General features: G+C 39.9%; 1 protein-coding gene across 2 annotated transcripts; it reads left to right on the forward strand.

Moving 5' to 3' along the window:
* The first annotated feature begins 1495 nt into the window (after positions 1-1495).
* LOC140681876 (3'-5' RNA helicase YTHDC2-like) lies at positions 1496-12612 on the forward strand. Of its 2 annotated transcripts, XR_012053084.1 has the most exons (6): positions 1496-2281; positions 3867-4066; positions 4700-4866; positions 7322-7424; positions 8597-11036; positions 12121-12612. XR_012053084.1 is itself a non-coding variant. In XM_072922507.1 (5 exons), the coding sequence occupies exons 1-5, from the start codon at positions 2128-2130 to the stop codon at positions 8762-8764; spliced, it is 792 nt and encodes a 263-aa protein (XP_072778608.1). In that variant the 5' UTR covers positions 1496-2127; the 3' UTR covers positions 8765-11076. The 2 variants fall into 2 exon arrangements, 1 of the variants encoding a protein (XP_072778608.1); XM_072922507.1 differs by lacking the exon at positions 12121-12612 and having other exon boundaries at positions 8597-11076.
* The last annotated feature ends 1279 nt before the right edge of the window (positions 12613-13891 follow it).

Consider the following 13891-nt stretch of genomic DNA (forward strand, 5'->3'; position numbering starts at 1 on the left):
AAAAAGTAAAAGAAAAAGTAAAAGTAAAAGAAAAAGAAAAAGGAAAAAGAAAAAGTAGAAATAAAAGAAAAAGAAAAAGAAAAAGAATCAGAAAAAGAATCAGAAAAAGAAAAAGAAAAAGAAAAAGAAAAAGAAAAAGAAAAAGAAAAAGAAAAAGAAAAAGAAAAAGAAAAAGAAAAAGAAAAAGAAAAAGAAAAAGAAAAAGAAAAAGATGAAACGGAAAGGAAAAGCTTTGGTAGAGGTCGCTCAATAACTATTTTTCAGCCAGCTACATCAGACAGTGAGTGTTTATTTTCTATTTATTTAATTGCCCATTTCAACTGAGGAGTAGTTTGTTCTTCCAAGTACTCTCCTTCTGACCTAATGATGTTTCCGAAGCAGCAGCCTTCAATAGCAAGGTCTGTGTCAGGCCCAAGTGGATTTGGTTAAATTTCTACCTCGTGTCTTCAGTGTGGAGTCAAAGGACAGCAGGAAAAGCAGGGCAAGTAACACTTTACAGAGTGAGGAGGCTGAGGGCCGAGATGACCCCCGCCACAGCTCCGTTTAATACCATGCCATGAAAGCCCGTAATTGATGACGGGACAGGTACCAGTGCCACGTTTTGCTGGCAGCCACACACCCAGCTCGGGCTTTGGGCAGCCGTGCCCCCGGAGCGGCGGGAAAAGCGCCAATTTCCTTCCGTTCGGGCCAGCTCGGCTGCGGGCGAGCCCCGCCCCGCCCCAGCGTCGCCCCTCGGGCCGAGCAGCTGCGGTCCCCGATCCGCGTCGGTGTCGGGGCCGTGTGGGGCCGTGTGGGGCCGTGTCGGGGACATGTCGCGACACAGGCGGGTCCCGCGGCGGCAGCCCGGCGGGGCTGCGGGGGACGGGGCTGCCGCCGCCGCAGTGTGCGCCCGGGCCGAGCCCCTCAGGGAGGCCGGCGTGGACGAGGAGGTGGAAATGGCGGTGCAGCTGGCCCTGGAGCGGTTCCAGAGCGGGGACGAGGCGGGTGCGCGGCACGGCCCGGCCCGGGGGCAGCCTGCGGGGAGGGCGCTGGCAGCGGTCAGGGAGGGGATCCTGCCCCTCTGCCCGGCCCCGGTGAGGCACAGCTGGGGTGCTGTGTCCAGCTCTGGGCTTCCCAGCACGGAGACAGGCAGCTAATAGAGCGGGTCCAGCAGAGACCACTGAGATGAGAGGTCTGGAGCATCTCTTATCAGGAAAGCTGTGGGGGTTGGTCCTGTTTCGCCCAGAGGAGACTGAGAGGGGATCTCACTACTGCATATGAATATCTCCAAGATGAGTCCCAGGAAGGTGGTGCAGCCAGTTTGGTGACAGGACAAGGAGCAATGGCCATAAATTAAAACAGAAGAAGTTCCACCTGAACATGAGGGAGAACTTCTTTCCTTTGAGAGTGGCAGAGCACTGAAACTGCTGCCCAGGGAAAGCGTTGAATTTCCCTCTCTGGAGACATCCCAAACCCTAGATGTGTTCCTCTGTCACCTGCTCCAGGTGACCCTGCAGGGGGGGTTGCACTGGGTGGTCTCCCTTCCAATCCCAGCAATTCTGTGGTTCTGTAACATTGAGATGTCAAGATTACTGCCTGTTGCATTCTTACTGTCTTTTCATTATTATTTATCATTCTAGAGATGGAATTTCCTTCTAGTTTCACTAGTACTGAAAGAGCATTTGTTCACCGGCTCTGTCAGTCTCTTGGACTGGTGTCTAAAAGCAAAGGGTGAGTCAGGGTACAATTTTCAGTTCTTTGGTGCAGACGGATAGAATTTCAAGACTAATGATAACTTGTTTGATGTTTTCAACATACTCAACTGTGTTGCAAGGAATAGTATTAGAGAAAAAAGTGTAAAAGTAGCTACAGAAAGGAGCATATTTCTTCATTGCTGTATGCATGCTTGGAAAAGCTTGTGACATGCATTTTGGGACAGCTTGATTTTATACTTTGTGGGTTTAATGGCTCCATTAAAAAAGCTTCTCACTGTGATTTCTGGTTTTTTTTTCCAAAGAATTTGCATAGCATCTCATACCCTGACAGATAAAACTTAACCTAGAGTAGGTTCCTTTTTACTAAAATAAGTTTTCTCTCCCCCCTGACAGAAAAGGAGCCAATCGATACCTGACTGTAAGGAAGAAGGATATGTCAGAGGCACACGCAGTCATGACTTGTGACTTGGCTCTCCGTACGAAACACGCCGTTCGGAGTCTAATTCAGCGCTTTCCCGTCACAAATAAGGAACGCAAGGAGCTCCTGCCAAGGACAGAGCGAGGAAGTGTCTGTGCTATTGCATCTGGTACGTTCAGCATGTGTTCTGATTTGGACTTGTCCATCAACACCACTTGAAACCATGACAAAACAAACCTCCTTCTGCTCTGTCCCCTCTGGTGTCCTAACAGACACCTTCAAACAAATGCATTAATTTTCCTTACTTTTAAGGTCTTTTATAACTGGTGCTGTGAGGAACTTGGGAAGTCATATTATGCACATTGAGATGTCCACCTTGTGTTGTGTTAATTTAGAATCTTTGAGCCAGTTCCAGCCAAATCTTTTTGGAAGAACATTTTGAAGTGTGGCTTCACACAAGTACTATGAGGTGGGGTTGAAGAGTCAGTGTTATTGTGATGCCATAAGAATGCCTATATGAGAAAATGCGTTTTTTTGTTCTGCTTATAGAAATTAATGTCCTTGATAAATCAAGAATTTTAGGTTTTATTTCTTCATCTCTACAAAATAGATTTGGTCCTTAAGAGACTACTGTCCAGACTTGTTGATTTCTCGAATATGGAAGAGTTCGCTGAAAGACAAACTTCTGTCAAAATGTTGGGTTTTTTTTTTTAAAGCAAGGTTTTCATCTAGATTATTGCTTTAGCAGCTACAAGTGGAAGAGTTGCACTGTGTTTTTGTGTGCAGAGATGGGTGTAGTGAACAGAAAACATTTGTACCAGTATGCCTTGTTTAATTGCATGTTTCTGATACGTGGTGTCTGTTCTTGAAGTGCTTTCTTTGCTGTTATTTTCAATTGTTCTAGTTGTTTAACAGGATTGTTATATGAACAGAGGGAAGCTGTAATACAAGTACTGAAATGCAATGTCTTAGGAATGTAAGGGATAAGTTAATGAACGGTCTAATATTTGCCTTTCTCTGCATCTCAAGAATGTATTTTAGTTCTCCTGATCTCTTAGTCTGTTTGTCTTGGTACAACAAAGCTTGAAATTTAGTATATGAATCTGTTAATGGCATTAAATATGTATAACTGAGTTTACAGCGAGCTTTTCATTCTGCCAGAAAATAGTTCTCAAGGAATTATAGAGTGGCACTTGCAATGATGGATGTGAAGTGGCTCCCTCAGAAGATGTGCCCGTTTTTTGGCTGCTCATGCACCGCTTTCTAACACATGGCACTGCTGTGTGGGGGCCAGGGCTCTTGATACAGCATGCTTGCATTGGTATGATTTCAGGCAAACGTGTGGAATAGCTTAAAGGTTTAACTCTGTCAGTGTGTATTTCTAGGGGGAACTGCAGGTGTGAAATGTGGGCGCAGATACAAAGGCCACCAAAATACACCAGGCTGGTATTCTCTGGTTTAGTTTGTTTCTCCTTTTGCTCTTTGTAGGCTTTTTTGACGTGGAGCAATGCTGTGGAAGAGTCTGGTTTTCTTCAAAATACCCATGGAAGTAATAACTGTTTTGAAAAATATCTATTCCAAGCACTGCAGGACATGCTATAAAAATGATGTCTAAATGTGTGATGGGTTTGTCACTTTACCCACAGGGATGCATAAAAAGTCAGCAATGTTAATTTTTAAGTACAGTTTTTGAGCAGTGTTTTTGTGACCTTCCTCTGTGTCTGCATAAATAAACTTTTAACTTGTCTTCACAGAAAACAAAGAAGTAAACAAGACAAGTGGTCGACTTAATGATGGTATCCCCCAGGTCCCAGTGAAAAGAGGGGAATCAGAGTTTGATTCCTTCAGGCAGTCACTACCAGTTCTTGAAAAACAGGAAGAAATTGTCCAAATCATAAAGGACAATAAAATTGTTTTAGTTATAGGAGAGACTGGATCAGGAAAAACGACGCAGGTATGTTGCTTCAGTAAATAAAAACTATAACAGTATTTATTCTAAACTAATGCCAATTGTGTAACATTTCTGATATGGGATACTTTTATGCTCTTTGAAGGCTTTCCTTTTCCTGTGTGATTGAAAATGTTGTTCCAATTCATTGTCTTGCTTTTGAAACACTAGGCCTCTAGATAGGTACTAGAAGCATAAATGATTCCTCACAATTTTCTGGTAGATACCATTTTTCATTAAAATAATACAAAATATTGAAGGGAAAATAGCTGTGATGTTTGTATATCCCTTTTTCTTCTAAGGCTAGTTCTGTTCTTAGCATCCAGAGTAATCTATTTTTTGTGTAAAAATGAGAGATTATCTACAGGGCTTTTTTTTGTTTTTTGCTTCTTTTTTTTTTTTTTTTTTTTCTTAGATTTCTCTGAAGCAGGAGGGAGGCACTGTAAGGTTTTTTTTTAAAAAAAAACCTAAATAGGTTATACTTAGAAATTTATTTTCTGCTGATTCAGATATGCTTGCTGTGATAATTGTAATGAAAAGTCTTTTGCAATGTGCAATATTGATATGCAGTTAATGGTTTCCCTGTGCTAACAAAGCTGTGACTTTCTCAAAAAGCAAATTTGAACCACTTCTTTACAGATCCCTCAATTTATCCTTGATGACTGCTACAAGAATGGAACTCCCTGTCGTGTGTTTTGTACTCAGCCAAGACGTTTAGCAGCTGTTGCTGTGGCTGAAAGAGTGGCAGCAGAAAGAAGAGAGAAGATTGGCCAGACAATTGGTTACCAGATCCGGTTAGAAAGCAGGTACTAATGGTATTTCTAAGTGTCGGTTGATCTTGTGTTGGTCTTGTGAATCTTGTGTGCGTTGAAACTGCAGTATGTTTGGGTTGCAGCCTCACAGGTGGCATATGTTACTGCAGGTAAGGAATACGTAAGAGTGAAAAGGATGGCTTACTTCCTGTGTTTTGCAGTTTCATGTAGAAGGTTGTCTTACAGAACTGAATCTCAGGTATTTTCTGTTGATTTCTTCTGTGGAGTGTATGCATGGAAATCCTTGTCTGATTTTCAGATCAAGTCTACACTTTCTTCTTCCCCACCCCCCCACCCCTTCTGCTTTTAACATGTGCGGATCCAAAAGGTCTGCAAGCTTTGAAGGTAGGTGTGAAAACCAGCATGCTGTAACGAATGTTATGTAGTGAGAGTTGATAGGAGCCATAAAAGGGAAAACAAAAAAATTGGAATGTGACTGATGAAGCTGAGCATTATTTACCAGTCTAGTCTGGACTAAATTTACTCTTCTTCGGCTTCTGTGTTTAAAACATGAAGTGATGTAAAAGTAGAGATTTCAGTATCACTTGATGAATTTGTCTGTAAGCAGAGCATGAATGGATTGTTTGGGGTTTTTACATCTTTGCACCGTGTAGCAAAATGACATTTCAGGGAAGGGCCAGCAGTTGAGATATGAGTGACCAGAAGATGGCTAAAGGTTGTGTTGCTTGAGTGAACAAAGATAACACATAGCTGGTGAAAATGAATGCACTTGAACAACGAAGCCACAATAAGAATTCAAATGTGTGCATGAAAGCTCACAAGGATATTGAGAGATTAGAAGAGCTAGTGAAGATGTGTCACAAATAAGCTGGATGATTAATATATGGAAGTACTATGCTGGCAGAAGAAGAGCAAAGTCAGGTGAAAATTGTAGAATTACTGGAAGCAGCGCAGAAAATCCAGCTTGAGAAAGATCAATACAATTACTCCAGAGAAACACTGAAAGGGGGCGATAACAATATTTTGAGCTGTGGACAAAAAAAATTTGGAGTGGATATGTTTAGAGGTGTTTGTAGTTAACACAGAAATATAATTTTTAAGGTTTTCTTAACTGTCTTCCAGAGAAAAGCTGTAGAGTACAGTACAGAGGAGCTTTTCAGCTCTTTTAGGATGGCAGTACCAGAGGGAGTAGTGACAACTGCTGTTTTTATTGGGACAGCTAACTGTGCCCCAGGTATAGAATTGTAAAAGTTCAGTATTTTCACCTCCTGAAAAACCAGAGGATCAAGCAGATGACTTTGTGATTTGGTCAGCTGTAATGAATTGTGTCTTCAAGGCAAGGCTTTGGGAGCTGTGGGGAGGCTTCTGTGAGGAGGTGCCAGAAGCCTCTTCTGTGTGTGACAGAGCCGGTGCCAGCCAAGACAGACCTGCCTCTGGCCAAGGCTGAGCCCATCTGTGGTGGTGGTAGTGTCTCTGGGACAGTGGGGAATGGGGGAGGAAAACCTGCACAACAGAGGCAGTAGTTCAAGAAGAGCAGTGAAAGCATGTGAGAGAAGCAGATCTGCACACAGGAAGGTCAGTGCAGGAGGGGAGGAGATTCTCCAGGTGCCAGAGCAGCCCATGGTGCAGCCCATGATGAGGCAGCTGTGGCCCAGCGGGCCGTGGAGGTCCGTGGTGCAGCAGGGATCCTGCTGTGAAGGATTCTGTGTTGGAGCAGGTGGATGCTTGAAGGAGGCTGTGATCCTCTGGGAAGTCTGTGCTGAAACAGGCTCCTGGCAGAACCTGTGGCCCTGGGGAGGGAGGCACACAGAAGCAGGTTTGCTGTCAGGATTGTGACCCTGTGCGGTCCCACACTGGAGCAAGCTGTTCCTCAAGCACTGCACCCTGTGGAAAGGGACCTGTGCTGCAGCAGTTCCTGGAGAACTGCAGCCCATGGGAAGGACCCATATTGGAGAAGCTCGTGGAGGACCCATGATCCCGTGGGAGAGACCCACGTTCTCCTTGTCTTTCTCTGGAGCCTGGGAGTCTTTTTGTTGTGTTTCCTCTCCCCTGCCCATGGAGAGGACAGATAGAGTGGCTTGGGTAGGCACCTGGCGTCCAGACAGGCTCATCCCACCACGTGTAGACAAATACAAAGGCTATATCCAAGCACAGGCTGAGGAATTGGAACCTAGTTTTCCACATGGAATTTTCTAGTAAATTGAATGACATGCAGAGTTTCTTCACGGTTCTCTTTTACTTCCTTATTTATTAAAAATTGAATCTTATTCTTTCAATGAATCCGTCGTCCAGAGTTTTGGGGCGCAAGCACTACAAATTGTTAGGAAATGTCTGTGAAAAGGCATAGTTTAAAAACAAGTGGTGTGCATGAATCTTTTGAGGAGAGAACTGTAATTTCTCTTCTGGTCAGCAGCTGCTTTAATTTTTGATCCATGGAAAGCTTTAAATGGTGCAACCCCCTGAGTTGTCTCTGTGATGTGATCCATAGGGTTTCTCCAAAGACACTGGTAACATTCTGCACTAATGACATGCTTCTTGGCACGCTGATGGCAGGAGACAGCGCCCTCTCCACTGTGACCCATGTTATTGTGGTGAGCATCCTGTGGTCTTTCATGTGGGGTGGAGCAATATGTATTGCTTTGGAAAATGAGGTCCTCATTTGTTTTATTTAAATTTGCTGAGCACTTTAGGTGTTTTTGTTTGGTAGAATCTGAATCAACTTTAAAGACTTTCTGAGTCCTCAGAGTAGAATGCATGACTTGTGCAGTTTGGTGTTTTTCTGTGTGTTTGTGTTTTTCCTGTAAAAATATCTTATTTTCATGCCAATGATTAAGTGTGGAATCAGGAGGAGTGGAGAAGGACAGAAGTGTAAATTTTTCTGAACTTCCATGGTAAGGAGAAAATCCTTAGGGAGGCTTACATTGATGTGGTTCAATGTGATTGTGTCAGAATTTCTCTTACCATTTGTTTTAGCAATACAGGTTTTCAGTCCATTTGTTTGCCCAGAGTTTTCAAGATAATGTGGAGTCTAATTGCTAGCAAATTATTCAGATTGTTAATTTGTGATTATGTCAATATTCCTATTGTGGAATTGAATAAGGGGAACTGGAATGTTTTTGGCAAGATTTAAGTACTGAAGATTAAAAGGTAAGTTTAGGTGCCTGCCTGTTTATCAAAGTTGAAAAAGCATGAGAATGATCTATACATTCTTGATGTCAGCCTACAAACTTTGTATTTTGAGTCCTTGTTTCCTTCATTCATAATATAGATCAAAACAGAAGAATGAAAAAGATGATTAATCAATTATGTGCCTTAACTTACAGGCTTTGTGTGTGACTTGTCTAAGCAATTTGTCTGTTTTTCAGATTATGTGGTGGCATACATTTCTTTAAATGCTTATCAATGGCGAAGTGAGAATTTATTAAAATAAGATTTGTAGTTTGTGGTGTTTTCTTGAAATTTGGCCTCAAATACACAATCAGAGAGGTTTCAGATATTCACTTTAGCCTCTAAAGTTAAAGTGTTTATGGCTTCAGTATTGCAACGCACTCAGCGCTGATAAAAACTTTTTGAGGTGTTTTAGTTTCTTTATGGATAGTTTTTTAAAAAAACCCTATTAGTTAAACTAGACTCACACATTTTAAGGCCTCTGTAATGTGCCACCAAAACATGTATTTTTTTTTTTAGAGAAGTTTGTTTTTGTCAGAAGTTGTGATCCTGAATCTGTGATGGTTTTTCATCTTTTTTTCCCCTTCTGTTACAGGATGAAGTACATGAGAGGGACAGGTTCAGCGACTTCTTGCTAATAAAACTGAGAGATGTGCTGAAAAACCAGAATAATTTAAAACTAATTCTCTCTAGTGCTGCTCTAGACGCAAATCTCTTTATTAGGTATTTTGGAAGCTGCCCAGTAATACATAGTAAGTCTTGATCTTAAGTGTGAGTATACCTGCCCTGAGACTCACAGATCTTACTAAACTGTAGCAAATTATTCTGAGTAAAGGCATGATTAATACACTGAGAATTACAGGAATCCTTGTTCTTTCTGTATGCAGGTTTCTTGTTTCTTGACTATTTGCACCTCATTCAGAGTGAAGTGTTTTAGTCACTGGGAGTTCTGTAAATGCAGATACATCCTGCCCCCCTCCACTCTTAATTGAAGAAGTAGGAAGAGGTTATTGAAGTTCTGTCTTCATGCTGATACAGGACTTAGGAGCTACATGAGTGTGATATGTATCAATGCATTCCAGTAGGATCTTACTCTTCAGGCTTTGTGAAGGTTGTTACTGGTTACTGGATAAAACACAGATAACTGTACCAGTTCAGTTCAGAAATACAGGCTTAGACAGATTGGGTTTCACATGAAAAAAGAATCTCATGATTCTCTGATTTAAAGAAAATTAGTAGTTGTTCATCTAGGTAAATATTCAGAAAAGACATCCAGTTTCGCTTATTTTGTGTTCAGACTCAGTTACCTGCAGTTAGACTACATTCAAATGCAAAGAAAAGTTACCATTTTTTGCTGGTTTAATTTCATTTGACGATCTTTAGTAAAGGTAAAATGTAAATGCGTGGGAGATGGGGGGTTTTTGTGGGTTTGCAGTTTTTGCCCCACCCTCCTGGCTTGCAGGTTTTCTGCATGGAGGACCTCCTCTGGCACCTTGCAATCCTCTTACTTTTTCAACAGTAATGTCCAACTTTAATGTGTTTTGAAAAGTAGCTTTTAAGAGAAATGCTTTATTTGACAATCAGGTAGACTCTCTGCATGTCAGTCTTTTTAAAAAAAATCTCAACGGTTTTAGGAAATGGGATTGCTTACTGGTTTATTTTAGCAAATGTTTGTGAGGAGGAAACCTTTTTTTCCTTTCTTTTTTTGCAGATAGAAGTGTTTAGTTCTCCGTTTTGAATTTCTGTCCAGTTGAATAAGGTTTGCAGCTTGTTGGAGACAGGAATCTGGAAATTACATGTGATTTCATGTTCTCTGAATTTTTTTTGCAAGGGAGTGCCTCAGTTGTGATTGTTGTATGACTTTCCAGTTTACTCTTTTTGCAGCTTCCTGTTCTTTCGGATCAGTCAATTTGTGTTGGAAAATCTGATGGCAATCTTTCCCAATCTCTCCAGTTTACCACAGTGTTTGTGCTGGTTATGTAACAGGCCAATAACAATTCAAAAGATGTTCTTTTCCCTTTTTTTTTTGTTTTTTTTTTTTGGTTTTTTTGGTTAATTTAAGAATTAAAAGAAGCGGCTTTGTCTGTTAATGTAATATACAAGGTTTGAGTCTCCTTCAGCAATATGGCTGACAAAATCCTGACCACAGAAACCACATTTTGTAGCTGTGGATCGCTGTAGTACACAGAGTTTGTGATCAGTGTTGGAAGGCTTCCTCTGTGACAGCTTCTAAAAGTATGTGAATTGTGGATTGTTCTTTCTGAAGGAAAATCCTGAGTGTTCCTGAGTCAGGTTAAGGAACAAGAAATCAAAGTGTAGAGATTTTAATCTTCATGCAAAAAGCATCCTGTAATGTCCACAGATAAGGTCTGGAAAATAGTCATGTTGAAAAAGAAATCGGGCTAAATTATCAGAAGGTAAAGGCCACTGGGATGTCTCATCTGTCAAGAAGTATTCAGTAAAGAAAGCTCAGCTTTGCTGAATTAGTTGAGGATATGGAGATAAGGCTGGCTTCTTACATGCTTCTCAGGAAAAGAAAGTAGTTCAGTATAAAGATGTACTGTCTCCGTGTGGAACCTTGCAAAAAGCTGTATTAATTGCTTATTAATTAATTCCATTTTTAATCCAGATGGCAGACTTACATGGCAGGTTCTTGTTTGTAACCCTAAACAAACACGGCTGTTTTCTTTTCCTCATTTCAAAAAAATTGTAGTTAATAACTGTCAATCTTATGAACATCTCCTGCTATAACACTTCATAAAATTGAAGAGGTTGAGGAGAAACAAGGTGGCATTTGACTTTGGAAATATTTTGTTTTGTACAGTTTTGAGAAAAATAAGCTCCAGGGAAGGTAGTTTTTTAAAAGAATTAATTCTGTAAGTGAAGCTAGTGAATATAGAATCTTTTATGGATTTTTTCTATTTTAGTCCAAGGGAGACCTTTTCAAGTTAAAGAGATGTTTCTGGAGGACATTTTACGAAGCACTGGGTATGCAAACAAAGAGATGGTGAAGTACAAAGAAAAGAAGCAGCAAGGTCAGTGGATTTGTTAATTGTAAGGGTTGGCAATGAGAATCATTGATTGAACAAACAGTTAACAGGATTATTTTCTATTAAAATTCCAGAGTCAGGAGATGAAATGAGATGTGATTAGATGACAGCAAGTGTCTTTAAGCTCTCAATATTTACATTTTTGAAATAGTTTATGCAATTAAAGAAAAAAAATCACTTTGATTCAGTGGTTGCATTCTTTTTTCACTCAGTTGATAAATGTCATCTTTTTTCTAATTGTTATGCTGTAGAATTATATATAACTGGGGGCTCTGCCCACATGAATACTAAAGAAGCATAGGATGCTCTGTACCTTTGGGTGCAAATTCAAGTGCAGCTATTAAAGCAGGCATGATTTTGTACATCTTGCACTAAATTCCCTTCAGTAACATTTTTCACTGTTTTCTTCAGGCATGGATGTATTTTTTTAAGTGTTAACACTCTTGAGCTAAACATCATTGGGTTTCAGTTGATTAAGTAGATACTGCTTCAGAAGTTTTCTTGGCAACTGAAAGTAATGATCCCAGTGATTATTTAAAGAAAAATTAATAAAAAATGCAAACCCCAAAGCTATAACATACAGTCCTAACTGGATATTGATCACAGTGCTCACCTCTGATCACTGGAGTCAGAAAAGTTCAGTTAGGACCCTGGTGTTTTCTAAGGTTTCTTCCACTTGTGTAGAAAAGTAAGTTGTTACATGCAGGGACTGTATCACTCGTCTTCAGAATTCCATTTGTGGAAAAAGATCTGGTCTGAGATTGTGTGGAAGGTGATTACTTAAGGAAGATACTTTGAATGCAGTAGTTTGGAATAGCGGAGGTTTTGGGGGGTTAAACACCAAAGTGTTGGGTTTTACCTTGTTTTTGTAGCCCTTGTTTGCAGTGGTGCCCTTTGGGTACCCTTAAATATGTCATTTATGTTGGACTGGTAGTAGCATTCTGGACTAAATAAAAGAGGTTGAATAGGTAAAACTTGGTAAAACCTGCTGTAACCAACTTTTTTAGTAGAAAACAATGGATAAGAAATAAGACTCTAAAACTTTCTTGGGGAATACTTTGCATTCTAGAAGAGAAACAGAAGAACACTCTTGCTGAGTGGTGTTCAGCTCAAGATAACACTAACAAAGGGACATCTCGGAGACAAAAATCAGTTCCAAGGACAAATGAGGAGTACAAATGGTTGGATGATGGTGGTGACACAGTATTTAATCAACTGGTAAGTTTTTCTTTTGTCGGAAGAGATGTTTATATTTGTGTTGTATTCTAGCCATTTAAAATCTGTTTTCTACAGTTGTGTTGAGTCTCTCAGGACAGTAACGTATTTTAAAGATTACTTGATTAGGATGAACTGCTCTAGCTGAAGTGTGCTCTTCAGACAGGGTGGTTGCGCACAGCTTTTCCTCAGATCAAATGGCTCGACTGCCATTGTGTTTGTACTTGCATATGACAAAATCAATGCATTAACTGATACCTGAGTTAGGTATATCTACACTGATATATTTGGGTTTCTGTTGCTGCTGGGAAAAATAACCATTCCAGTTCTTTGTGGGTAATGTATGAGAATAAAGACAACTCTTGGAAGAGATTAAGCTTTCAATATTGTTTTTTGTCTTCAGACTGAAAAAGATGTGAATTGCCTTGAACCGTGGATAGTAAAAGAAATGGATTCCTGTCTTTCTGACATCTGGTTGCATAAAGATATTGATTTGTTTGCTCAGCTATTAAATCTTATTTTAACTGAGAATGTCAGTGGTAAGTTTCATGTGTTATTACATAAAAAAAAGCAACCTCAAATTTACTTAGATTTTTATGGCTACTTTTATCTCCAGTTTCAAATGGTGTTACCTTTGCATTCTGATGCCGACTGAAAAAATGATAGGGCTAGCAGAAATAATGGGTTGTTTAGTTAGTTGTTGTTTTGAAGTATTGACAGAAGTGTGTTTCTAAAACAGTGTAGAATTCATATGAACTAACTTCAGAGATAAAGTGAGGAAACAAATTCTCTTTGGGCTGGAATTTGAAAGCAATATTTGTACTATATTTAGATGAAAAAATAACATTTCTCTTGGGTTTGCTGGATTTTTTTTTTTCTTCTCAGTTGATTATAGGCACAGTGAAACTGGTGCGACTGCTCTGATGATTTCTTCAGGGAGAGGCTTTTTGAGTCAAGTAGAAGAGTTGATCAGCATGGGAGCAAGTATCCACTGCAAATCATCTAATGGCTTGTAAAAACAGAGAAACCAAAGATAGATTTATGTGTCAGTATAGGAGAGAGAAAGAAAATTGTTTAACATCTAAATTAATTTGCTAACTTATCACACTGCTGTAAGAACTATAGATTTTGACAGCCTCAACAATTTCTAACTCCTGATAATCACATTGTTTTCTGTAAATTCTAAATTGAATTCTTAATTCCATGGTCTTGATTATGAGCTATAAACTTTGTTTCAGTAGGTCTTATTTAAGATACTGGTTAGCAGAACAACTGTAATCTACTAAATTGGACCACAATATTTGGCAATTCCTATTTTCATGGAGTTACCCATATCAGAAGATCTTTCTGTTATGTTTCTAAATATATTGTAGCATGTAAAAATATTTGTGAATCTGTAGAAACTCAGGTTTTGTGGTCATGGATTATGTCTTCATATAAACAGGGAAGTACAGTAAATAATTGTTGTATGGAATGATAAGAATTAGGATTCCATGGGTCTGATATTTGGTACTAACATTTGAAAAAACTTGGGAAGGAATGCAGTTTAAAGATAAAACAGTGAACTGCATCGTGAGGAGGACAGCGTCTGAAAGACATGAAATAGCCAAATGTTATGCCTGGGT

Source organism: Taeniopygia guttata, chromosome Z (assembly GCF_048771995.1).
Source record: "Taeniopygia guttata chromosome Z, bTaeGut7.mat, whole genome shotgun sequence".
NCBI classification, from domain to species: Eukaryota; Metazoa; Chordata; class Aves; order Passeriformes; family Estrildidae; genus Taeniopygia; species Taeniopygia guttata.

Coding starts and splice junctions, on each gene's coding strand:
- LOC140681876 (XM_072922507.1), top strand. CDS start 2,128: ATGTCAGAGGCACACGCAGTCATGACTTGTGACTTGGCTCTCCGTACG. Junction 4,067..4,699: donor GATCAGGAAAAACGACGCAG/GTATGTTGCTTC, acceptor ACTTCTTTACAG/ATCCCTCAATTTATCCTTGA. Junction 4,867..7,321: donor CAGATCCGGTTAGAAAGCAG/GTACTAATGGTA, acceptor TGTGATCCATAG/GGTTTCTCCAAAGACACTGG.